Source organism: Melospiza melodia, chromosome 11 (genome assembly GCF_035770615.1).
Source record: "Melospiza melodia melodia isolate bMelMel2 chromosome 11, bMelMel2.pri, whole genome shotgun sequence".
Lineage (NCBI taxonomy): Eukaryota > Metazoa > Chordata > Aves > Passeriformes > Passerellidae > Melospiza > Melospiza melodia.
The window spans coordinates 19,908,965-19,933,242 of NC_086204.1; the positions used below are offsets into that span (position 1 = coordinate 19,908,965).

A 24,278-nucleotide genomic window follows, 5' to 3' on the forward strand; every position below is an offset into this window, starting at 1 on the left:
CTTACAGCTTCAGAGCAAAATTATTGTATCAACCTGTACTTCTGTGAATGACTATCACCCACAAAAAATGAAGTTAAATGTTCATGTAGTTATTAGATTCAAAACACCATGCAGCTCGTTACCCTTTGTTAATGAGGCCAGAGAGTGACTTGCAGCAGGTAACTGTAGAAAGAAAGCAGATTGAGCCACAGTACTGTACACAAGTACTCGAAAATGTGACCTTTTCGTGTAAAGTTACTCCTCCCAAAGCTTCATCTCTGTGGTTCAGGTGGGTGTTAGCAGAGTGACATCAGTGTTGTTGTCAGGAGGTCTTAGAAAAAAGTATTACAGTAGGCTTCAGAAAATAGTGTTTATAGATGTGGCAATAAACTTACTGCATTAAGATTGAGAAAATAGGCACTTTGTGAAAATATTCTCATAGATGTCACCGCCTGTTTCGGTGTCATTCGATCAATGAAAAAAAATCCTGAGTCTTACAAGCAGGTGTTGGTACTTTGAAGACTACTATAAACCTAAAGGAGATGGTTTTTATTTGAGATTATCAGCTGCATAGGTTAATCAGAGCAGAACATTTTCAATGTAAACCCATTTTAAAACAAAAGAAGTTATGCTGCTTCAAACAATGGTGAGCACTTAAGTCATCTTTTATTCTTTAAAAATAGTACACTTGGGTTTTTGAAAATCATCAGGAAGTATTTCCTTTGCCAGTTCAGTGCCTCTGGGATAAGGTAAAACAGCTTAAATAAATATTCAGTGCTCATGCAGGATACACCAGCAGATTTACACTACTACACAAGTTCCAGATCGTGTATTCAGCTTTATTCTCTTACACAAGAGTTGGTCTTCAAATGCTGGAGCACTGTGATAATTCAGCTTTTTCCTTCGGTTGATCTTTCATGCATTGATTCCTTTTAGTTTCAGCCTTTGATACTAGTTTTTGCATTGAGTAGGGAATTCTCACAATTTGAAGGGTATATTCTTATCTGATGCAGGAATGACAAATTAATGCACATCCTTGCTTTCTTTAGTTGGCCCCATCAGAGAAAGAGATGATGCAGTAAGAAAGTTGAGGGGAAGAAAGATTCCAGCTAAAGTAGAGCATTAGTAGTCATCAGCTAGAAAACAGAAAGAGGGTTAAGAGAGAGAGGAAATTAGATTTTCATAACAGGAAAGATAATAAGACTGAGATGTAAGCAAATTAAAATGCTAGCTCTTACTTTCAATGGTGAGAATACAGGTGCTAGCAGCTGAGCCTCTATTGTTGACTGCTTTACACATATATTCCCCTTCATCTTCTGGGAAGGTTTCTGGCAAGTAAAGGCAGTAGGTTTCTCCTCTTTCAATATATTGATAGTCCTCAGAGTCCTGCAACATTTCCCCTTCAAACCACCATGTAACTTCAGGTTTTGGTTCTCCAGTAATTTTAACTGTAAATCTCACTGGCTCGCCGTCAACAACTGATGTGTTTTTCAGTGACTTCTTGAACCAGGGAGCTCCAGATCGAGCCTGATCCTCATCTTCACAAGTAGAACCATTAATAATGCTTCCCTCTTCTTCTTCTTCCTCTTCCCTTTTCTGTTTTAAAATAAGTTGAATTTAAAGTAGCAATAGCACTATGTCTGGTAGTGACACACGTTTCATTACAAGTTACTGTGTTTCTGAGAAGAGGAAATTCCACATCTGTCCTCAATACATAACAATGCACCCAATCTGGGCATGCCATGGGCAGTAAAATGCATTTTAATGAGGCTGGAATGTTGGTGTAAAAAACAGGCAGGAATGTCAATTCCATTTTCAGACTATTCACAGGATGTCACATACTCTGACACAGGATGTCAGCAGTGTCTCACGCTCTTCTGCAAGTATTCAGGTTGGATGGAGCTTTGAGCAACCTGATCTCATGGGAGGTGTCCCTGCCTACATCAGGGGAGTCAGAACTAGATGATTTTAAGGCCCCTTCAACCCAAACCATTCTTTGATTCCATGGAGAGTATGTGCAAACACCAAAAGCAATTTTATATTATTTCAGCAATTCCTAGCACCTGCTAAAAGAAGCAGAACTTTCCTTTTGTATCTGGTAGTGTTGCCTACAGTGGTAATTTAGAAGCTAAGTTAAATGACACAACTGGAGAAGATTATTTTGCAATTTATACCTTTTGTAATGCTGCATCGATTTCTTTTTGCTCAAACTGCATGCGTAGTAATTTCTGCTCCTCAATCCTCCTCTGCTCCTCTTCTTCTCTGGCTCTTGCCATTTGCTCAAAACGAGCCTTCATGTTCACTTTGTGAGTAAATGGAGCCTCGGATTTCATGGCTGGTGTCACATCTACATCATCATCCTTGGGAAATAATAATTAAAAACATGGCTTAACTATTATTTATTGCCTTAGACATATATATGATAGCAAAACCAGTTTTGTGTTCCCAGAGTTTTTTTTTTTTAACTTAGCAGAGCCACACAGAGACCTGGTTTTATCAGAAGTTTGAGTGTAGGGTGAGTTTTGTAATTGTTCATCCAAGGATAGGACAAGATTTTTGCAAAAGTAATTTCAAAAGTTCTGTGTAAGAAGATATTGCAGAAGTTTTATTCATATAAAAGTTGAGCACTTGTTGGCAATTGTACATCCTCGGTGACTGGATTATTTTGCCATGATGTTGGATTGGGTTTAACACTGAAACAGTTGACCTTATGAAAACAATGAGTGTCAATCATTAAATTAAAAGCCCACAAATAGGACAAAAATAGACTTTGAGCTGATGCTGAAGTGACTCCTGTGGAGAAGAGCCAGAATGAAGTTCAGATCAGGCTTAGTACTGTTAAGGTTTTACATTTCATCACAAAAGCTCACACTGAGCATATGGATGCCAGACCACTTTGGCACTGATAGCTCCATTTCTTGGGGTTTCCCCTCTGAAAAACTGAAGGTTCTGGTCTGAAATACAGATGGATAGGAACCCTCTTCTGCTCTACCCTGAGGAGTGAGTGTACATCACAGAGACTTGATCTTCAAATGGTATTGTCTGGATTGGGTAATTGAGTTTTTTATTCCATTCATGTAGTGGAGAATGAATTAAGAGTTCAGAAGGAGAAGCAGTTCAAGTGATGATTAATAGGTAATTCTCAGATATGATATTTTAAGCCCTCAGACTGGCAGGTTTCAGGTTAAAATGCTGAGCTGTAGGGCTTTGAGCAGAAAAAAAGAACTCTGCTTGACCAAATCACTGATAATAAACTGGTGCTGTCCCTTTAAGGGATGCTGAGGTGTGATGTCCTTAAGCATCCAAAGGAAGGAACAGGAAAGAAGGGAAAACATAATTTTGGAAACAGCAAAATTTTATCAAAGCAGCAGCATTTTCCACTGCTGGATCATTAGTGTGCTGGTTAAGTAGATCATTAACATACACAGAATGCAACTTACCTCTTGAAATTTTTCAGCTTCCCTTTCTCTGATTTCTTTATCCATGGCTCTTCTCTTTGCCCGCTCTTCTTCAATCTTCTTCTGTATTTCTTCTTGAGACAGTTGTCCTATTTTTTCAAACTTGCTTTTTAAGTTCTTTGCCTGGATAGAACCGCTTCTTTTTAGCTTCATCAATTCTTCATATTCTTTGCTTAACTCAAAAGTTTCAGCCTCTTCTTCCAGCTGTTCAGAAATGACAGAATGTGTAAGATGGAAAATACCCTCATTATTTTTACTACCTATTCTCCCTCCAGATGGTATAATTCAATACATTACAGTTCTGTTAGTTATTTGAAATTTCCCCTGTAATTTCTTTTACTTTGCTATCTCATGATGAATGCATTTGTGTCATATCTCAACTAGATACAGATTTTAAAATACCTTGCTTGAATATCCCATTTGTTCAAGGGTTGCTGTCAATAAACTGCCCTTCTTGGATTCAGAAAACCAGACACAGACCAATACAAAAAACTTAGCTGGAGTCCAAAATTCACCTCTACTTGCTTGTAATATGATATGAAGTAATCCTCTAAAATACAGCTATTTTGTTAAAAATAAAATACCGCCATTTTTATCTTTTCCTAATTCAATGAAAAAGTAAATGACATTTCAAGATGTTGTGACTGGAAAAGAAAGGGCAGTTGTGGATCCCGCAGTCAAACCACATGGGAGGCTGTAATTACTGATCTTTTTCTCCCTCCTTTTATGACCCTAATTGTAAAGATGTACATGCATTTTAGCTGGATGTCCCTGTCTCTCCCTGCTTCCCCAGGATTTGTTGAGAACATCACAAACTAGAGCTTTTACTATTTGCTCAAGCTTTGCAACAAAAATAATAAAACAATAAATTAATGTTGTTCTTTAACATTCAAAAGGGAACAATAAAAGAATTGCCACCCACAGCCACACTGAAGTGTAAAGTTCATCAGTGTGATGTTTTAAACATTGGCATGTAAAGCAGATTTTGTGTGTGATTTTTAAAATCAACTGTGCCAGTCTTCAAACCCTTGAAACACCAATTAGAAAAAAATTGAGCCCACTGTATTTTTCTCATTAGGTAGCATAGTATCTCTCTAAGGAAAAGCAAGAATATTGCCCTTTCTCTTACTTCTGTTTTTGTATTGTCTTTTGGGAACTAGATATTCTCCCAAGATCGTAAATATTATCTAATCATTTTACTAATCATCCAGAAATTCAGAAATTATTGCAAAACCAAACTACAAATTCATAACTGTACTTGCTTCCAAGGTGGGAGTGGATAAACACATTTTCCTGATAGATTAGTGACAAAAAAGTCATTATATAAAATGTTTTACAAATAAGATTTTCTATTTTTCTTCCCTTTCACATAATATTGAATGCATTAACTTAAAACTTCTTTCAAAGGAATTTTTCTTTCCAGTCTTAAACTTTTAGTAACAAAGTGATAAATTTTATTTTTACTCAGAGCACACTTAACATATAGTTTGATGTACAAACCTGTCCCATTTCTTGTCTCAGCTGTTTAAATTCTTGCCTTTCCATTTCCAACTTTTGCCTACGCTCTTCTTCTGTGCGCCTCTTTTCCTCCTCCATTTTTTGTTTCAGCAACTCCTCAAAATTAATTTCCAGTTTACCAGGTATGAGAGATTCTTGAGAAAAGGTTTTAAACATTTCTGGTGATTCATCATCCAGCACCTGCTGGAAATTCAGAGCATTAATTATATCTGTGATGAAATCACAGCATTGTTCAGACACTTGTGGTACATAAAGCTGAGTGACTGTTTGTCACATCTGCCCCAGCACAGACAGGGGCACTGTGCCAGTGTGGCCATTCCTCTGATGCTGTGGGAGGGAGTGCTTTGGGGGTTGGTATTTCACTTTAGTTACAGCACTAAACTTTTATAATGAAGATTAGGTGGTTTTTTAAAGTGCAGTATTTTCCCTCTGTAGGGGAGGGTGTCCTCTAAATGCACCTTTAGAACCTAAAGCAATTAATTCTTGTTTACTTCAGACAAAGTGTTTGTGTTTAAATGTCATTGCTCTTAATACTGAAGTACATTTATCTGTAAGCTTTCTCATAAGCAATCTGAATTACGTTTGTGTTCTAAAGCAGTATTAGTTTTCCCAGTAAGGATAAAGGAACAGAACATTCAGAAGAAGCTCTTTTTTTGCACAAATTGTTTATGTTAAGCTATGTGGCTAGTTTATTGATTTATACACCCACTAGCAGGGGTTTCCTCCTTTCCCTGTCCCTGAATGGCTTCAGAGCAGGGTTAGGCCTGGTTGGCATTGGGAGCAGCTGGCCTATCTTTTAGACTAATCTGTAAGATAGTAGGGCCTAGGAAAGGCAGTTTTCATTATGTCCAAAGCAGCAAGTGCAAGAACTAATATTTTATCAGACTGAATTTGTTGAAGTAGTAAAATATGAATCTGAACACTACAAAAGCAGCCAGTAGTGACAGTGAGTTATACAGGAATTTTAATGGAAGTTTATGAAAAAGAATATATGTGTATGTAACTATATCAGCTTATAACAGATTGTCTCAACAGGAATGTAGGTAAAGGTGAGGTGAGGTCAGGTACTGAACTGGGGGGTGATGTGGCTTTTGGCACTGTTTGATCAGCACAGGTTTGAAAAGCCTTGTGGCAAACATGGGAGAGCTCAATGTGCCCTAAGTTGTAGGCATTTCCAACAGCAGTAATCAGTCAAATGATAGCAATAATTAAAGGAGCAATATTTCCTTTTGAGCAAGTGCTCTGACTGTAAAGGGACAGAGAATAGGCATTTCTGTAAGAGCCTCTGGCACTACCTGTATTTATTGCTGCTTACTGCCACTGTAACCCACACCTTGCTCTGCTGCTGGTGTTACCTTGGTTCATACCACACTCTTGACCTACTTTGCCCATCTCTCTTTATTTGCCACAGCTCTTTCAGTAGTTTTTTAGCCCAATCCCACTCAAATTCTACAGATTTTACTCAGATTTTCCCTCTAACTTACAACTGGACTTCAGCACCACCATTCCTTCCATTCTTCATTTGTTTTGTGTAATATGAGCATAATTGTTGAAATTGTGTTAATAGAGAAGTGAAGTCAAAAACCAAAGCTGTGAACTCCTCCCTACAGTGAAAATTATGCCCCAACAGTTTTTAGAGGCTACTCATAACTAAATTAGCAAAGCAACATGAAATTCTTTTGTTGGTGGTGCATTAGTTCATAAGCTCATGACTTCAAGAAGATACCAAGCCTAAGTGACCACGAGAAGCATCAATTCAGAATTTGCCCTAGGGAATTCAGAATCTGTGCATGCACTACCAGCTGTCTCTGTATTTCTAACTAAGTTATGAAAACACAGCCACCTTCTCCCTGGTTAAAAACCACAAAGATTTAGTTGAGCTATGTCATGCACAAAACCTCTGTGGTTAGTTCAGTAAACATTTTAGCCATATTTTGTGAAATTAGGCCATACTTTTTTTTTCTGCAAAGTGGAAATGGTTGGTAGTGAGAAACTTTCCTGTAACAATCATGGTTTGTAGCATAGTCAACAGGAAAAGTTTTTTTGTTTTGTTTAGGGGGTTTTGTGCTAAGACAGGGTTTTTTTGCAGTCTCTACCAGAAAAAGTTTGATGGGGGTGAAAGATTTCGGTGTAGAAGTGATCACACTGATGCTGGGGAGCATGGAAATAGCACAGGGAAATGTGAAAGAGGGAGATCCAAAAGGAGGTGGCATTTGTGTTTTCCAGCCACAAAACTACCATTTCTACCACTTCCAAAACAAAATTAAAATGAATGAACATTAAAAAGTTCCTGGAATAACAATTTAATGTTCATTTTTACTGCCTTTGAAAGGGAGGACTATTATATTTTTAAACATTTTAGGACAATCTTCACTGCTGCTACATTTTGTAGCAGTGGGAAATAAGGAAAACAGAGGATTATATTCTGTTAATAGTAGAAAATGTAGTATTCATATTCAGGATGCTACTTAATAGAGAACTGTCAAGTGCATAAATGCTAAAAATATATTTCAGGATTTTTTCTTTTAGTTACAGACCACTTTGACTGTCTGCAAGTAGAGCAGTCACAGCCACTGTGCTGGTATGATGGATTACACCCTGTTGATCAGTGAGGTTTTTCTTGCCTGGACACTTTGAGTTTAGGTTCTTGCTACACTGAGGCCAAAAAAGTTTCTCAAGAAAGCAGGAAAAAACAGAAGAAGCACATACTTTCTGGGCTTCCTTTAGTTCTCTATTGCCTTTTCATAAAAAGTCTCCAGTAGCATTCTTTTGTTGGATTGAGGGTATTTTTAAGTGGCTTTAGGTTTTGTTTTCTGTCTTTGGAGATACAGACAGACACTATTTTTCAGTACAGCATCAAATATAAATTCACATTGTAGCTTCTCTAGGTAGTCTTTCAGCACAAGTCTTTGGCCCAGTTTCCAGGCAGAGGGAGCCCTGCTGGCTGTATCAGTACTCATACAAAGTTTTCAAAGTATTGCTTTGAATGATTGAGAAAATGTTACTGGGCACACAGTTGGCCTTCCCCAGTTCAGCCACAGAGGATGTAGGAAGGTGCTACCAGATGCCTGGGTTATTCCACAGTTCTAGACTGGCAGGTCCTGCCCTCCCTTTTGAAACAAACACTATTTCATTCTAGTTTGTATTTTTGTAATTGAATGCTGTATTTCCTGATATCCACCAATAAGTAATTGGCTTATACCCAAAAGCCTGCTGAATCTTGAAGTGGTTTAACTGTATATGAAGACCACAGTTAAAAGCTCTGTGGCCACTTTTTTTTTTTTTTTTTTTTTTTTTTTTTTTTTTTAATTATAAATAGTAGTTGCAAACCCCTGAAATCAGGCATCTTTCTGTGCTTTCAGGTAGAGTATGTCAGTCCTAACCCCCTGAAAATTTCTCTCCAGTTTAATCCTAACTCAAATTTTAGAAGTCCTTGCATATGACAGAAATCTGTGTTTGTCAAGGGAAGATAGTATTACAAAGTGTTCTAATGGTAAACACCACAAGTTATTTTTTGTTTTTCCCTGAGCAAGCATTAAAAACATCAAGTAGCAGAGCTCAACCTTTTCATTTTTTCTCCCTGAAGAGCCACAGATGATTGGAAGATACATAGTTGCAGTGAGCATTTTTCTACTATGTCATTAATTAGTAGTGCTTTTAGTAGTAAGAGTGGACACCCTGTAGAGGTAAGGGAATAAACTTGGAGCTGTAAAAGAAATTTCTCTTCCCAAAAAAAAACTCAAAACAATGAACCCTCCTTGTGGAAACATTTTGGTTCCCAAGTATGTTGCATCTAGTGTAATAATACCCACTGGATATGATACCTGGTTTGGACTGAATTATCTGAAATCCTCTCTAGGCTGGCTGTGAGGAGGGATTGTTCTCTGATTACTTTTGGTAAATGAACCTGACTAGTTTACCCCATCACCTTAGAATAAATAGTAAGGTGAACTAATTAATGAAGGAGTTGAAGCATGTATTACTGACTTTATTTAACTGTTTTTCCCAGAGTTTCTTTCCAGATTAGGATTTAGGTAAAAATTAAATTCTGTGCTAAACCAAAATACCATACCATGTTCTTCCTTGCTTCAGCAAATGCTCTTTTCTCCTCTTCTATGCGTCGTCGTGCATCCTCTTCTGCTTTCCTCTTTTCCTCTTCTCTCCTCTGCCTTTCTATCTCCTCAAAACTGAGTCTGAGTTTACCAGGGCGGAATTCTTTAACAGCATTTTCAGATTCTTCATCACCACCTTCATTTATCTTAAGAGAATAGGGAGAGGAAAACGTAGAAAGCACTTACCCAAACAAGAAAAAATATTCTTTATTGCAAATAAATACTCCATTCCTTTCTGATCTTTTATAAGTACTGTTTTCTCTTTGGGGGAAAAAATGCATCAAGACTTAGGTTCCTGTGAGCATCATTTAAATCTTTGTTCTAGCCAGGGGGGCAAGAAAAGAAATTTTCAGTATCCTACACATAGCTTTTATAATTTTTAAAACTGTGTTGAGTGTGTAATTCAAAGAACAGTGTGTTACCAGGAAGAGACTGAACAGTTAAGAACATACTTTATGGTCTCATTGTTGGATCATTTACTGTAAATCACTCTCTATTCTCTTTATTTACATCATTTTCGTAGATGTTTATATCATCAGGTCTTTTTGTTTGTATAGAAATTGCTTTCATCAGTGCACCACTTAAAGAAATGCTGTACAGTCTTATAGCAAATCTGAATCAGTTAGCATTTTACTGTTATTCCAGACTGAGATTTTTGTTTCTTTTCTTTTTAGACATTTAATCATCACTGAAGAAAAGGAATTGAGATACTCTGGTCTCCTCACTATAGCTTCTCTCCAGTGAACTCTCACGTGCTAAGAGAAGCCTGTGCTTTGCAAGCTGCAATCAAGAGCCCCTTTCAGAGGACATCCCAGAGTATTTTATCTGTTCATGGAGGGAGTGACTGGGAGCTGTCAGAGTACTGATAATCCAGATCTCTGTACTCTGAGCAGCCCTGGGACTGGTATGTGGGATAGCCCATTGAGGGAATTAGAGAAATCTTTATTTGAAATTTGTAAGGGAAAAAAAAGAGAGAATTTAAGGAAATTAACTGCTGAATTCTTAAGAAAAATGTTCACTTCAAATTTTGACAACCACTGGTCGGTAGGTACAGCTTCATGTTAAAAAAAAATTCTTGTGATGTAGAGAATTTGTAAATTAATTCATATGACTTGATAAATAAATGCGTAAGCATAAGGAAGGGAGATGTGAATTAATTTTCAGTTAGAACACCTAAGTGACTTCATGGAATTTACTCTCCTTCAGTTTCTTCACTCTTCTCCTTCACTAGAATCTCTTGCCCCAAAAAAACCCCAAAAATGTCCATTATTGACATAATGGCAAGGTTATTGGTGTGAAACAACAGCAGTTTATTGGAGGTGGAGATGAAAAAGTAAACCACAGTTTGGGTATCTGCCTAAACCTAGAACTCTCTCAATATGGACCAGTTGGAAATTTGTGTGTTTCTGCTTTCTAGAAGTTCTGTGTTGTTGGTTTTGTTTAAGTTTGTTTCTGTAGAATATAAATATCCTGAATGTTTTGGAAATATAATCAAAATAGTGATCTAGAGCTGTTTTCCAAAACTGTCCATGCATAATTATACTCTGTTAAAGCTAGCAAATTTCCTATAAACAATATTTTCCAAGTTTTTATGTAAGATTAAAATCTCATTTCTTGTTAATCTTGTTTGTACGTGAATTTTGTGTGTGAATTAAAGTCATAGTGATCATGACTATACAGGGGAAATGGAGTATGGAAAAATAAGCTAAGCTAAACTATCTGGTTAGTTTAGGTTAATACTAAGTGTTTGATTCCTTCAGTATGATCCAAGAACAAACTACAGTGAGCTCTGTGTATAGCTGATCTAGCTCTGACTTATGATAAAGAACACATATGGAGGCAGTTTTCCATGTAATACAAAACAGGATCTGTGGGCTGCATTTCTGACAATTTGGAGGACTCACTCTAGTAATTTATAGTTTGTTGTTGTTTATGTTAGTACATAAAAAAGAGCTGATCTGTCTTTTTTTTTTGCCTTTCTTCATAAGAGGAGAGTTGTAATTGATGTGTATTTCTATCACATATACAAATAAATATGGGGATAAGAAACAGCATTCTGTTACTAAGGAATGTTTACATCAAAAACCAATTACTGAACCATCTGCAGCATTACTTCAGAGAAAACAGACAGCCACTCATCTTCTTGAAGGCTTACAGCTTAAGATACTACAAAGTGTAGATAAAACATCTACTGAGTTGCTGGCAAAATCAAAACACTGTTATTTTTTGGTTCACTAAAAGAATGTCTAAAGCATTATGCCAGTGTGGTTACTGAGTTAGAGCAAAGGTCAAAAATGTCTTTCAAAAACTCATTTCCAGACTCTTAACAGCTTGAAATAGAGATAAGGAAGAAGAAAAGAGAAGAATCACATACAGGAAAGAATGTGCACATTGTGTACCAGCATGAACAAAACGTGTGCTTACCATTCTCTGCCTGGCTTCTTCAAAGGCACGCTTTTCCTCTTCCAAACGCTGCCTTGCTTCTTCCTCTGCTTGCCGCCTTTGGTTCTCCTGTCTTTGTCTTTCCAGTTCTTCAAATGTCACTTTCAGCTTACCAGGAGACAGAGCATCTTGAGTTTCACTGTTTTCATTTTCACCCTGGGTAAGGAAAATGAAACACTTGTATCTTAAGCCAATAAATATCTATTATATAGGTATTTTTGGATGACTGCTTTACCTGGACTAATGAAAGGCACTTGGGTTCCTTAAGGAGTTGGTTTTGTTTCTCATCTTTTAGCGCCATTTCTTCATCCTGTATCTTTCCTTGTACTGCTCTCTCCTTTCCTGTGTTCTCAGAGTTTATTTTCATCTTCCCAGATGTCCTGGTGCTTTTTACAGGCACTACTGTAACTAGCAGTGAATCATCCCCTTCCTGTCCAAAAAGATATTTATTACATTTTCATGGCACTTGACTTGTAGGTAGCCTCAGTTCTTAATGAAGCTGCTGTTTAACGTGTGTGCACCAAAGCTTCCAAAAGATTTACTTGTATTGAATATTACCCACGAGAATAAAGTCACTAGTTTTCTTCTAATATCTGAAGAGTATCAAGAACTGAATTATATATATATTTTAAAAATAATGGCTGGCAAGCTCCTTAATTCCTTTATAGATTTTCATTAACTGTTTGCCATAAAAAACTCAAGGTTTGGGAAAGAACAGGTGTAATTTTGAATATACAACAATTGTAACCACACTCTACTTCCAGTTTTGTATTTATTATGTAAATGATAATAAACTGCAGCTGGAATAAGCCAATAGCTCAACACAGAAATATGTAATTTGTAATTTTTAATATGTAATTTGTCAGGTACAGTAATTGTTTCTTGAAGGATGTTGCTGCTTCAACTCTCTATTTACAACTTATTTGCCAAAATATAATTTTCTCATATTTTTCCCTCCTGCCAAATAAGTTAAAACTGATGAATTTGCTGGTTTAGTTTTTCTTTCCAAAACTGTAGTAGGAGTGTGATTTTCTTGTGTTAGTGAAAGACAATAGGACCTTTGGGCCCAGTTTTTGAAATGAAACATTTATTTGCAAGATAAATCAAAACCCGTATGGTATATTAGTAAAAAAATAACAAAGTTAACTGAGTGAGGTGTTCAAACATCTGTATATTGTCAGAATCCCCCTTTAATTTCAAGTTTAAGGCAAAGAGCTTTTAAGATAATTCTTTGCAAAGCCAGCGGACTTAAAAGAATCCCTAATATACGTATATATTAGGAAAAGAATCCCTAATATATATAAAATAATTCTGGTGGCTTTGAATATTTACATTTTAGATGTTCTTAATTAGCCACAAAATATTCATAGTGCAGGCTCTGTTTCAGACTTCATTATATTGACTTCAAGTATAGAGATAGTTCCATATACATTAAAAATTTGTTAACTCCTTGGTTGAACTTTAATTAGGTATTTCTGTGCTGTTTTCTGAGTTTTCCCAACCCAAATTACAATAATAAAACAAAGTGAATAAAAATGTAGGTGAACATTTCTTTAAAAAAATCTGATTACCTCAGCTGCTGATTCAGTTCCCGTATTGTTAAAGTCATCAATCTATTAAATGAGAATTTCATATGATTACATTAATTTGGCTCTTTGCCTTAGAGTTGCAAACATAGAACTGGAAATTCTTTTTGTATCAGTGATATGTATGTAGCACATAAATTCACAGAGGTGGTAAGGAGCGAGGCTCTGCTGGAATACTTCAGATAGGTCAGCTTGTCGAGGAAGAGGCAACAAGACATAAAACATCCCACACAAAGTCTGCTAAAGCATTCTCAACACTGCTGAACCAAGAACAGTACTTCAGATGTCCACTCTTCATTTAAACATTCCAGAATTATGTAAAAAAAATTTTAAAAAAAACCCTAAAGCTAAGTCATTGATTATATCTGATTCAAGTGACATTGTCTTCCCCTCAGCTCCTGAAAAAAGCCTAATGCTGTGTTTGCTTCCTATGCTGTGCCTATGCTATGACCTAAAACTGACACACTTTTTAAAATTCTACATGTAAGCACTTCTGCCTTGCAGGGTAGATTAAATAAATGCTAGATACAATGCCAATTAAAAGTACAATTTTAACCATGTTGGAAGTTCTAGTAGAAAAGACTATCCAAAAACTGACTTCTCCTATAGCACTGCTTTTCATTTCTTACAAATTCAACCTAAATGAAGTACTACTGTCATTTGGTTAAACAGAAATTTGCATATGTTTTTAGTCTATAATTTAAATGCTTACTCTCACTGCAGTACTTGCAGCACTGAAGAAAACTTGCAAAAGGAATTAAGTTTGATATCCTACAAAAGACAGAATTTGCTTTATTGGCATCAATAAAAGTTGGAATCTGTTCATATGTTATATATATATGCAATGATGATTCACAAAATGGCAAAGGAATAAAACATGACCTGGATATTCATGATTTATTATTTTTACTGCATTAGTGTTGTCTCATTTTTACCTGCCACTGGTGTTTTACTACTTCTTGCTTGCCTTAGTTCATGTATCACTGAGCTCTATCCACTAACTTACAAGGAAAGGTTGTCTAAAGTAAGAGTTTATAAAATACAAGAAACATTTTCAAATTAGTTTAGTAAACTTATATGCATATGACACCAAAATTTGTGCATGGTTTCTAACAGGTTTATGCCTGTGCAGTTTCATCTGCAACTCAACTTTGGAGCTTACAAGAAAATTGTTACTGTAAAGAAATGAAGACTGAACATTATATCTCACTTCCACCCCACTGAGCATCTCCCATGTAAATCTCTACTATGAGAAATCTTAAGATCAATCTTTCTGATCAATACAAAACATTTTTAGTGTTTGTTGTTTACAATTACATCCTGACTGTTGGGATCAGATAAACATACCTCCTGTGCCTTTTTTGCCAATTCTCTTTGAATTTTTCTTTTCTCAATCATATCTTGTTCAATTCTGCGCTTTCTTTCTTCTTCCGTTCTTTTTCTTTCTTCTTCTTGCCTTTGCTTCTCCATTTCTGCAAACTTGCCTTTAACAGTTCCTGTGGACATGAAATGCACAGCTCAGCAGTTCCATCTGACACTCACCCAGGGAATTCTGTGGCCATTAAAGTCAGGCCTCTCTTACCTATGAGCTTTGGAACATAACCCTTTTCTGTTTTAGATAGTTTGGTGTCATCATCTTCATCAGATCCAAGCAGTTCTTTCATCTAGTTGATGAAACATAGAAAGTAAAATGTCTTTATAACTTAAATGAAATCCCAGTATTATTGTATTCAAATAATGTGAATTGATTTTCAGATATAATAATAAATATTATAACACAAAAATATTAGCAAAGAAAATAACCTCCTGCTTTCTCCTGTTCCATTCTCTCTCTCTAACATATTGTTCTTTTCTTCTTTGCTTTTCATCTCTAGATCTCCTTTGATTTCTTTCTTCCCTTGCTTTCTGCATTGCTTCAAATTTATCCTTTACATCACCCTTGTGAAGCTTGGGCACATAGGACTTTTGGACGGGTTTAGATGAAGAAAGCAGAATCTTGGTGAAGATATAGAAGAAATGAAGATAAGAAAAAGAAAGGTGAAACAGATGGACAGAATATTTCTGATAGATTGGATTAGAAAGAATGTAAGAACATAAAAAAGAAGTGCAATTGAGATTATGAACTTGGTGCCATGAGCCATCATCAGTTAAGCATCATTATATTTGTTCATAAATAGTCATAAATTGTAAAATATCCAAAACAACATTCAGCATTATATTAAACTATTAAATTAGATACAGATTTTTTATTGTTGCTTTCAATCTTAAGCAGTCACCAAAGAGACTCTCTACCCCCCAACATTTAAAAGAGATAAAAAGACATAGATACATAATACAATACATATGAGAGTTTTTCTGCAACACTTCAACAGCCATCTATAGTTTTTAAATAAGCAGTAGTGTTTCTTATTTAAAACTTGCAATATGCTTACTTTTTCAATATCTGGAAAAAAACAGGAGCCCAGAGATTTTATGTTACAAAGTGCAAAGATCACTGGACCACCAGGGCTCTGATGGTGATACAGCAAATGGAACTTCTTTGCCAATGGTTACTCTGTGGGTGTCCAAACACCAAAGGCTCCCACTCTCAGAGCTACTGTGAAGTTTTGTCTTTCTACAGTGATGACAACGGGAATGTTCTCAATAAAATAATACTGAGAAAACTGGCTAAAAACATGCTTTGTTTCATATTTTCCCAGCTACACCAGAAGTTTTTGTTCCTGCTGCTCAGTAAGTCTATGTAGAAGAGGAAATACTTGAAGTAGCCTATTATATTTACATTTTAGCATCAGATGTAAATGTTGCCCAGAATTTCGCCACCAACATTTAAAACCTTTTCCATATTTCACCCTCCTCCTTCGAGTTTTTCTAATAAGAACATAATTCACAGATTCCATCACATCTTAAGCTACTTAACAAAACCCCTTTCATTGTCTAAAAATACCAGCAGATTTCCAGTATAATTGTCTTTTACAATTATTTGTAATTAGTACTTCTGCAAGCATCAGTTGTAAATTATTACATTGCCTTGATTACTTTAAAATTGGTACATACCTCAGTTTTCTGTGCAATGTCATTCATGGTTACTGTACTGTGCTCTGCACCTGGTATGTTTAAGATGGCTTTCAGTTTCTACCTAAAAGAAACAGTTGTAGTTACATTCCTTTTTTTTCCTTTTAAATGATGCTTTAACCATCTTCCTGTAAATAAGTTTGCATAGGCTGAAATTGATGGATCACAATTTCACTTGGTCCGCTGGGGCTTTTGCAGACATGAATAGGTTCTAAGTATGCCACAGTAATTAAAAGAACAAGCTTATGATTCACTATTCATGCTCATAACTCCTCTATATAGTCCTAGATATTGGGTTCTAATTTCCATTTTAAAAACAACAAAACTCGGAGCCAAGCTCGGGCTGCCCGTGCTGCTCGCTGCCAAGCCGCGGCTCCCGGGGCTCGTCCCGCAGCTCCGGGTGCCGCCCGGCCCGAGCCGCGATGGGGCTGCGGGAGGGGACAGGGGACAGGGGACAGGGGAGAGGGGCTGGGGCAGCGCCTGCTGCCACCCCGGCCTTCACCCGGCACGCGGCACCGAGTCACGCTGTCCTTCTCCAGGGAAAGGGAGTGGCAAAAGCTATGAAATGGGATAGGTAAGCCAATTGTATAATGTAGTTGTGTTCTGGAAATTACATAGCATTTTTCAGAAGAAAATTGTTCGAAATTTTAAAGTACACTGTATACTAGGAAGCTAACAGAAAGGCACTTTCTCTTCTTTTTCTCTTCTTTTCAGCTTCAGATCTGTCAGAGCCCACGGGAGGAAGGAAATCATGATGTGACTCCAGTGCTGCTACTGTTGTATTGTATTGATCCTCTGAGTCCCAGGAAAGCCTAAACTCAGTGTGCCAAACATGGTGCAAATAAGGGGCTCAAAGATTTTAAGCAGAAGTGCTGGAAAAGCAGCTTAGCACTGGAAGGGACCTCTCACTCATGGTTTAGAGGAGCTGAAGTCAGGGATTTTCATGATACAGAAAGTTAAGCTCTTATTTTTCAAATTCTCTAAGTGTTAATTGCAAACAGATTATAAACATAGAAATATTTATGCACTTTTTAAAATAATTAATAGTAAGAGTTTTTTTTATGTAAACTCCTCAAAAATACACCAACATCACCAGTGCTCGCTGGCACTGCTGTAGCTACACAAAAGGAATGGGATTCTTGGAGATCTTGGGATGTTTTTCCCAATGAAAGCAGTCACAACATATGAAACCAGAGCATTTAGCTACCAACACTTGCCCTGATTTACAAGCTCTAAACTCCTCAATTTTGGCTTCAATAGGGATGTTCTGGAGAGCACTTTGGTGTTCCCTTTCAACCAGTTAGCAGGGAAAGTCACACCATCCTCACTCCACTCCTTCATTTGTAGACTGATAGGAATCCAAGGCATTTCAGTTTCTCACTTGTGAACACATGAACATATAATCACTAAGTAGCAGTTCCTATTGAGATTGTTTCAGGTCAGCAATAGCATGTTAGAATTGTGTGGAGTCTGGAAAGGCAGATAACTGCATCAGCATTCTGTGGACTCGGTCTCCCTAGGCTTTGCCATCCATTTGTACACTGTGCAGGATTTTCCCAGCTCTGTAAGCTTTAGCTGACTTCTATCCATGTAAGTAAAATCCCCACTGTGATCAGTGGAACCTTAAAACTACTGCAAATCTTTTAACTCCCTTATTTCTCTAAGCAGGTCTTAGAGGAAGTTCTCTGCTCTCATCTTTTGCTACTCTGCTCATTTAAAGGCTCCTTCCCCACTTGGGGCTGGCAACCTTTAGCCTTGTACTAAACATCCAGCAGTTGACTCAAAGCTTGACTGCAGGAACCCGTCAGAAAACAAAGGAATGTCATGAATTGGTGCAATCCTGCATTGAAGTGACCTGGGACACAGACACATTTTACCCTTGACATGGGGCTGGAGCAGAGAACACTCAAAGATAATCTGTCACAAGGAATTCCACCTCACCTCAACACCTCAAGGTAAGGTTGCCACAAATTGTGACCACAGCAATGTACCCTATGGATAGGGCTTCATCTTAAAGTCATCTGAAAAATGACTATTCCAAAGTCTGGTTTATTAGTGCAATTAATTGTAAGAAGATGTTCCTGAGTCAAGACTTTGTCTTGAACCTTTCTGATAGTTCAAATTACCTGAACCCCAACAGTGGGATAACAAATCTGAAATTTTTCTTAGAAGTGCAAAAAAAGTTGGAAGAAATCTTTGCAAATTCCTGCTGTCTGAACTTCCAAAATAGTGCCAGTCCAACAGGTTGTGGGCCTCCAAGATGGCAGATATGTTTCTGCCATTTGGAATACTGCCATATCTGCTATTACTTTAGGCTACTTTCCAGTTCATTGGCATCACTAACTCTAATATGTTTGAAGGTTAGCCAGCTGGCTCTAAGGCATTTTGCCTCTGCAAGTCATCCTACCTCCACCTCTGATGCTAAAAGATATTGATATAAAACACCAGCACACTGCTGAACATGATAGCACCCATGTGTGCGCTTCCAGCCCTCTGCATGGCCATTAAACCTTGAGCAGGATGAGCAGCTGGACCCTGCCTCGGGCACCCCTCGGGGCAGATGGGTCATTTCCAATAAAGACAATCAAAATATTGAAGGAAAAAAGAAGAACTCTTGAGTTTTGGGTTGGGTCTGTGAGGCAATGACCACAGCTTCAGGAGCAACCACTGCAGACAGAAGCTCCTCTGCATCTGCCTCAGCATCAGGAGAGGCTCACAGTCCATGAACTGGTGCTGAGAACACCCAAGTGGCTGCATCCCTGACACCTACAAATCATGGAAGAACAGTGCCTCCCCATCTGCCAATAGCTCTGCAGAAATATGCAGTAATAGATTTTCCAACCCAAGAAACCTTGACCTACTAATTTCCTTTTGAGATGAACTAGTTATATTAAATCACCTATTTATATGTATGTATTCTTGTTTTGTATTTTCATCTAATAAAGGCCATTCTTATTTTTTGAGGCAACACGAGCCTGCCTGTTTAGCTCCTTACTTCAGAAACTCTTTATCATATTACAAAGCTGTCCAATCTTAATATTCAGTCTCACCTTTTCTTTTCTTCCCCAAGATCAACATTCCCCAGCAGAAGCTGTAAGAGCTCCTCATTGAAGCTTCCCACTCAAAAAGAATCCCAGATGATAATTTTGAACATAACCATGATCAAAAAAACAAGTTCACCTTGTTACCCTTTGCCGTCCCAAACTCATCACTCCAGCATTCACCTGAAAATAGTGTAATTTTTTCTTCTCTCCACATTTTATCTTTCCTACAATTAAATGTCATATCTTTGATAAAGTCAGTCTGGTGTTGGGAGCTTTATACTGAAAGTACCAGACTGCAGGGTCCCTTTGAAGGGTCCTCTCCTCAAGAAAAATTTCACCTGCACCCAGTGATCAATGGTCCTAACTCTGGAATTGGAAAAAAGAGAAAATGCCACTTAATTTGACTGGCTGTTATGCAGAGAGAGTGAAAAGTTTAAGTGAAAATTTAACACAAAAGCAATAATACATAGGAAACCAGGAACAGATCAGAAATGTTCTGTAAAATATAAATTACTGCTCTCAAACATCTTACTCATTTACTGTAAATGGACAAGCAATCAGCTCAGATATGCCTTGACCTGTTATGATCACAGCACTTCTTCAACTTTTCATGCAGCCTCCCTAAAATCTTTGGGGAAGAAAAGTAAAAAAAGAAAACCATTAAGGGGACACAGAAGTTTGATGGCTTACAAGTCCCAAAATCTATCTCCTTAAATTTAATTAATTTCCATTTCTGAAAGCAGGTCATAGTCCTCAATTGATAAAAAAAAAAAAAAAAAAGTTGTACAACTTTAACCAGATTAAAAAATAAAAAACCTTCCCATAAATAATAAAACTTGCTTTCTTTTTTAAAAATCTTGTTTTTCAGAGGCTTGATAAGCATCTTCACAGACACAAAAAATGCCATCATTTCCCTGAACCAAACAGCACTCTTTACAATAGGAGTATGAAGTCAGGACTTGAAAAAAAGGTCCAGTTCCTCTGTGATTTCTCCTTTCAAAGGGCCCCCTGCTCTCCTCCTGGGTACTGTGGGTTATAAATAAGCCCTTCATGGCACGGTCTCAGCTACGTTTACCATCTGTCCCCCCTTTGTGATCCACTTGCAGGGAAGTCTCCATTATATATAAGAAAACCAAACTGTGAGAGTTGGAAACTCACTGCTTGCAGCCAAAGCACCAAGCAGAGGCAAACACAGTGCACAGCACTGGAATATTTAATAAAATATTAAACAGAACTGGATAGAGGAGGGGAAATGGCCATCATTTATGTCCTGCCTGTAACTGCTCTGGAATGACACTGCCAGTTGTTGTACCAAATTACAGATACTGAAGTAGATACTAAAATTATCATGCACAGAGGAACATCCTGAGCTGGCATCAACCATCAGCTCCACTGCAGCCAGTGAGTTATGACAATTAATACCAGCTGTCTAAACTCCTCATTTTGTATAAATACAAAATGCAAGACTACTTCCACTTACTTGTATTTCCTTCGTTAAGCCTTCATAATTAAAGATCAGAATGCTTACCAACAAGTGGCCCAGTTAATTTTACAATCTTTTCCTCAACCTTTGAATTTATCACACTTTGACATTTATTGAGAGTCTTATTTTGCTGTAGAATACTCCTTGCAGATAGGGTGTTCTTTATAAAAACATATGCATTGTAAAGGATGCCTATGTTTTATACAGCTGTAAACACTCTTAAAGCAGCAGTGCCAATCAGCCCAACTGTTAAAAAATGTGATCACCCTTCTCTGCACAAAAGGTCTGCTGATCCCTTGCTCTATTCTGCTGTTATGGGGTACACAGGCTCCAGAGCAAACATAGTGGGGGTTCAGAGACTGCTCTGGTAGTGAGGAAGCCCTGCTGGCATCTTCTGGCCCATGATTTCATGTTCCATGGTATCTGCTCATCCAAATGGAAGTGGCAGTAAATTGTGAACTGAGGTTGCCACGAGATAAACCAGGGTATTTTGTCCCATGCCACAGTTTCTCCACTCCCCGCTGTGTCCGGCAGCTGAAGATGAACCAAGTGCTCTGTTGACTTCAATGACAGGACTCCAGAGACCAAGGAAACACAAATGCTGGCCACGAGGTGCTATTGCAATCTGTATCTTCCCTGCTGACAGGACACAGCCTTTCTGCCTCTTGTCAGAAATGCTCTTGGCCAGCTCAGACTGAAGCAGGGCTGGTCACCCACAGTGGCCATGGCCTGAGCTCTGCCTCTGCCCCCAAGGAGAGGTCTCCAGGGCTTCCCAGAGACAGGCTGCTGCTTCCCCTGGAGCAGCCCTACCCCGCTGCTGCTGCTGCTGATGCCTGTAAAGAGCTGCATCGTGTCGCACCCTCGCCTGAGCAGGCACAGCTGCCCTCAGTGCACAGCAAGGGTCGCTTCCATCGCCTCCTGCACCGCTCTCCCAGTGCCATGAGCTTTCCCACTGCCTCCCCTCAGCCAGCCTGACCACGGCACTGGTTCTCCTTAAAGGAGTTTCAAAGCTTGATAACCACATCAATGCTTGCCTGGCTTCTTTCACTGAGAAAACTACTCATCTAATACATTCCAAATGCAGTCAAAGTATTCCTTACTAATGTCTTACCATCTACCCAGCTCTTGTCTATCACCAGACTGTGCCTTCTGCATAGGCCAGTCATGTTGTCATACTTCTGCATGCTCCTTAAATGATACAGTTGGCCCTCCTACAGGACTAATTATAATTCATAATTTCGTTTACTTGGACAATTTTCTAGGAGAGCTAATGTCTCTTAAGACCTGAGATCTAAGGTTAAGAGTACAGTGTTTTCTACCATGCAACTATTTGCTGATTAACTCTTGAAATTCTAACATGCTTGAAATTAAACATGCTTTTTTCAATACTTGTCAGCTTAAAAGAAGCCCTTATTTACCTAAAACAAACGTGATAATAACTAATTTGCAACCTGTCACAGAAGCCAAATATTTCTTCCAAGCCCCTCTGTTTTACAGCCATCACTCCATAGTGAAGCAGAACCAATGGAGCATCCAGTACGCCCTCGCTGCTGATACCACACCAACAAAACTGAACTCCGCGCCTAGAGACACGCGGCTTCCGAAAATCGGGGATTTCGGGGATTTTCAGCTAACTTTAATGAACCGCACATCACTCACCCGCGAGTCCCTCACGGCAGGGCGGGACGGCCCTCCCGGGCTCCGCGTCCCCCGGGCCGCCTCACGGGGCCGGGCGGGCAGAGCCCCGCGCACGGCGGCGCCTTCGGTTAAACCGCTGCGGCCGCGCCCGCCCGGCCCGCGCCCTCAGGGCCCCGCTCCCTCACGGCTGCGGCCGCACCGCCCCCGGCGCTGCCCGGCCCGGGCCCTCCCGCCGCGGCCGCGGTGCGAACGGGTGGCTGCCCCGCAGCCCTGCGGGCAGTGCTGGGATCGGCGGCCGGCGGAGCGGAGCGGTCTCGGCGGCGAGAGGAGACAGCGCTCCCGCCGCGGCTCCGGCCGAGGGGCGCCGCGGGCAGCCCCAGCCCCAGCCCCAGCCCCGCCGCAAGCCGGGGCAGCGGGGCCGGCTGAGGGGCGGCGGGGAAGGGAGCGGGGCGGGGGGGCCGGGCCGCGCTGTGCCCCGCGGCGGCGGAGCCGCTCTTACCTGTGCGCTGCCCGCGCTGCGGCTCGGGGCGCTCCGGCGGCGGGCGGGCTGCGCTGCCGAGCGCCCCTTGGCTGCGGCCACCGCTCCGCCGCTGCAACTTTCCATAAAAGTCGCGACGCGCGCCCGGCGCCCGCATTCCAGGCGAGCCCCGCGCCGCGGCAGCTGGCCCGGCCCGGCCCGGCTCGTCCCCGGCCCTGCGGCTCGGCGCGCCGTGCCCGGCCCCTCGCTGGCCGCGCGGGGGGCGCAGCCAGCCCCCCTCCCGCAGGCAGTAACTCGGCCAACAGGCTAATTTTGGGCTGGAAGCAGCACCGAGCTATAAATAACCGGGGCGGCGAGGCTCAGCTGCGCGTCCCTGGCCGTGCCGGCCCTGCCGCAGGGCAGCGGGGGCTCCGCGGGCGCACCGGGACCCACCGCGACCCGCCGCCCCCACCAGGACCCGCCGCCCGCTTTCGCCCTGCCCGTGCTCGTCCCGAGGACCGCGGCTTCCCCCGGCCCGGTACCGGCGGGGCTGCGCCGGTTCGGCAGCCCCGGGTCAGCCCCACTCACCGCAGCCCCGGCCCCGCACGCAGGGAGCGCTCCGCTGCCCCGGCTCTGCCGGCCCGCGGGGTTTTATACCTACGGCGGTCCGGAGCCGGGTCGGTTAATGGCACATGGAGAGCGATCAACTAATAATAGTAATGTGACAGTCCGCTGATGGAGCGGGGAGGAATCTCCCTAGTGCCAGACTGCGAGAGGCAAAGCGCGGTGGCTCAAAGCAGCGCCTGTCGCTGGGAACTTTACAAAGCAGCAGCAGAAACGTGATTTTATTACATCTGAACACATTCCTTTTCCTGCTCGAAGATGACTTTTTTCCTACATGTTCAGCTGCAAGGTTTCCAGTGCAGAACTTTCCTCTTCCTATCTCCCTTGTATTGTGTCTGCCGGACCGGAGCCCAACTTCCAGCCGGGTTATCAGCATTAGGACAATAAGCACATGACCTTAGGCTGTGCAGATCTGAAGCACAGCTCAGACACGAAAGGCGCTTGCCTTTTGAAGGACAGAGCAGGCACTTTCCCCCAGTGCCACCCCCGTTCTGAAGCACAGGAGCGGCGTGGGGGCTCCTGACTGCCAGGGACCCACCCGCTGCCAGCAGATGAACACAAACATGCAACACACAAAACAAATCTGGCCAGGTCAAAGCACGGCCACATGGCCCTTCCATAGCAATAGGGGTTAAACTCTTTATGTCCTCTACTTCATTATTTACATTACTCCATAAAGGAGGTCTTAATCCACAACTGGAACTCAGTACGGCAGTTTGGCTTGGAAATAAGCCTGAAAAAATTGATCTCCTAAAAACAAGTGGAGAGACAACAGCTTGGCTGTTACAACACAACAGCTGTATACAATGAAACTGGACAGCCCAAAAGCTGCTCCCATACAATATTTTTTAAATTTATATAATAA

The 24,278-nt window shown here is 40.2% G+C and overlaps 2 protein-coding genes across 21 annotated transcripts in view; one reads left to right on the top strand and one right to left on the bottom strand.

The window, feature by feature from the left end:
• The window catches only part of FUBP1 (far upstream element binding protein 1), a 33,454-nt gene extending 22,766 nt beyond the window's left edge, over positions 1-10,688 (top strand). For all 5 annotated transcript variants that reach the window (XR_010029017.1, XR_010029013.1, XM_063165869.1 and 2 more), the window contains one exon: positions 9,742-10,688. Coding sequence is in view for 3 of the 5 variants with exons in the window: in XM_063165869.1 (XP_063021939.1) it covers positions 9,742-9,759 (18 nt within the window). In the remaining 2 variants the exon portion in view is untranslated. The remainder of the gene's footprint in view (positions 1-9,741) is intronic.
• Positions 627-23,437, bottom strand: NEXN (nexilin F-actin binding protein). 16 transcript variants are annotated; one of them, XM_063165852.1, is made up of 14 exons: positions 23,378-23,437; positions 16,150-16,231; positions 14,899-15,090; positions 14,678-14,759; positions 14,443-14,591; positions 13,081-13,122; positions 11,745-11,939; positions 11,492-11,665; positions 9,028-9,213; positions 4,938-5,138; positions 3,420-3,641; positions 2,154-2,339; positions 1,218-1,575; positions 627-1,115 (listed from the first exon to the last, which is right to left on the bottom strand). In XM_063165852.1, the coding sequence occupies exons 2-14, from the start codon at positions 16,174-16,176 to the stop codon at positions 1,102-1,104; spliced, it is 2,028 nt and encodes a 675-aa protein (XP_063021922.1). In that variant the 5' UTR covers positions 16,177-16,231; positions 23,378-23,437; the 3' UTR covers positions 627-1,101. The 16 variants fall into 16 exon arrangements, with proteins under 16 accessions (XP_063021922.1, XP_063021920.1, XP_063021919.1 ...); XM_063165850.1 differs by having other exon boundaries at positions 16,150-16,227; positions 23,378-23,421; XM_063165849.1 differs by lacking the exon at positions 23,378-23,437 and adding an exon at positions 22,832-22,934.
• Positions 23,438-24,278: the final 841 nt, after the last annotated feature.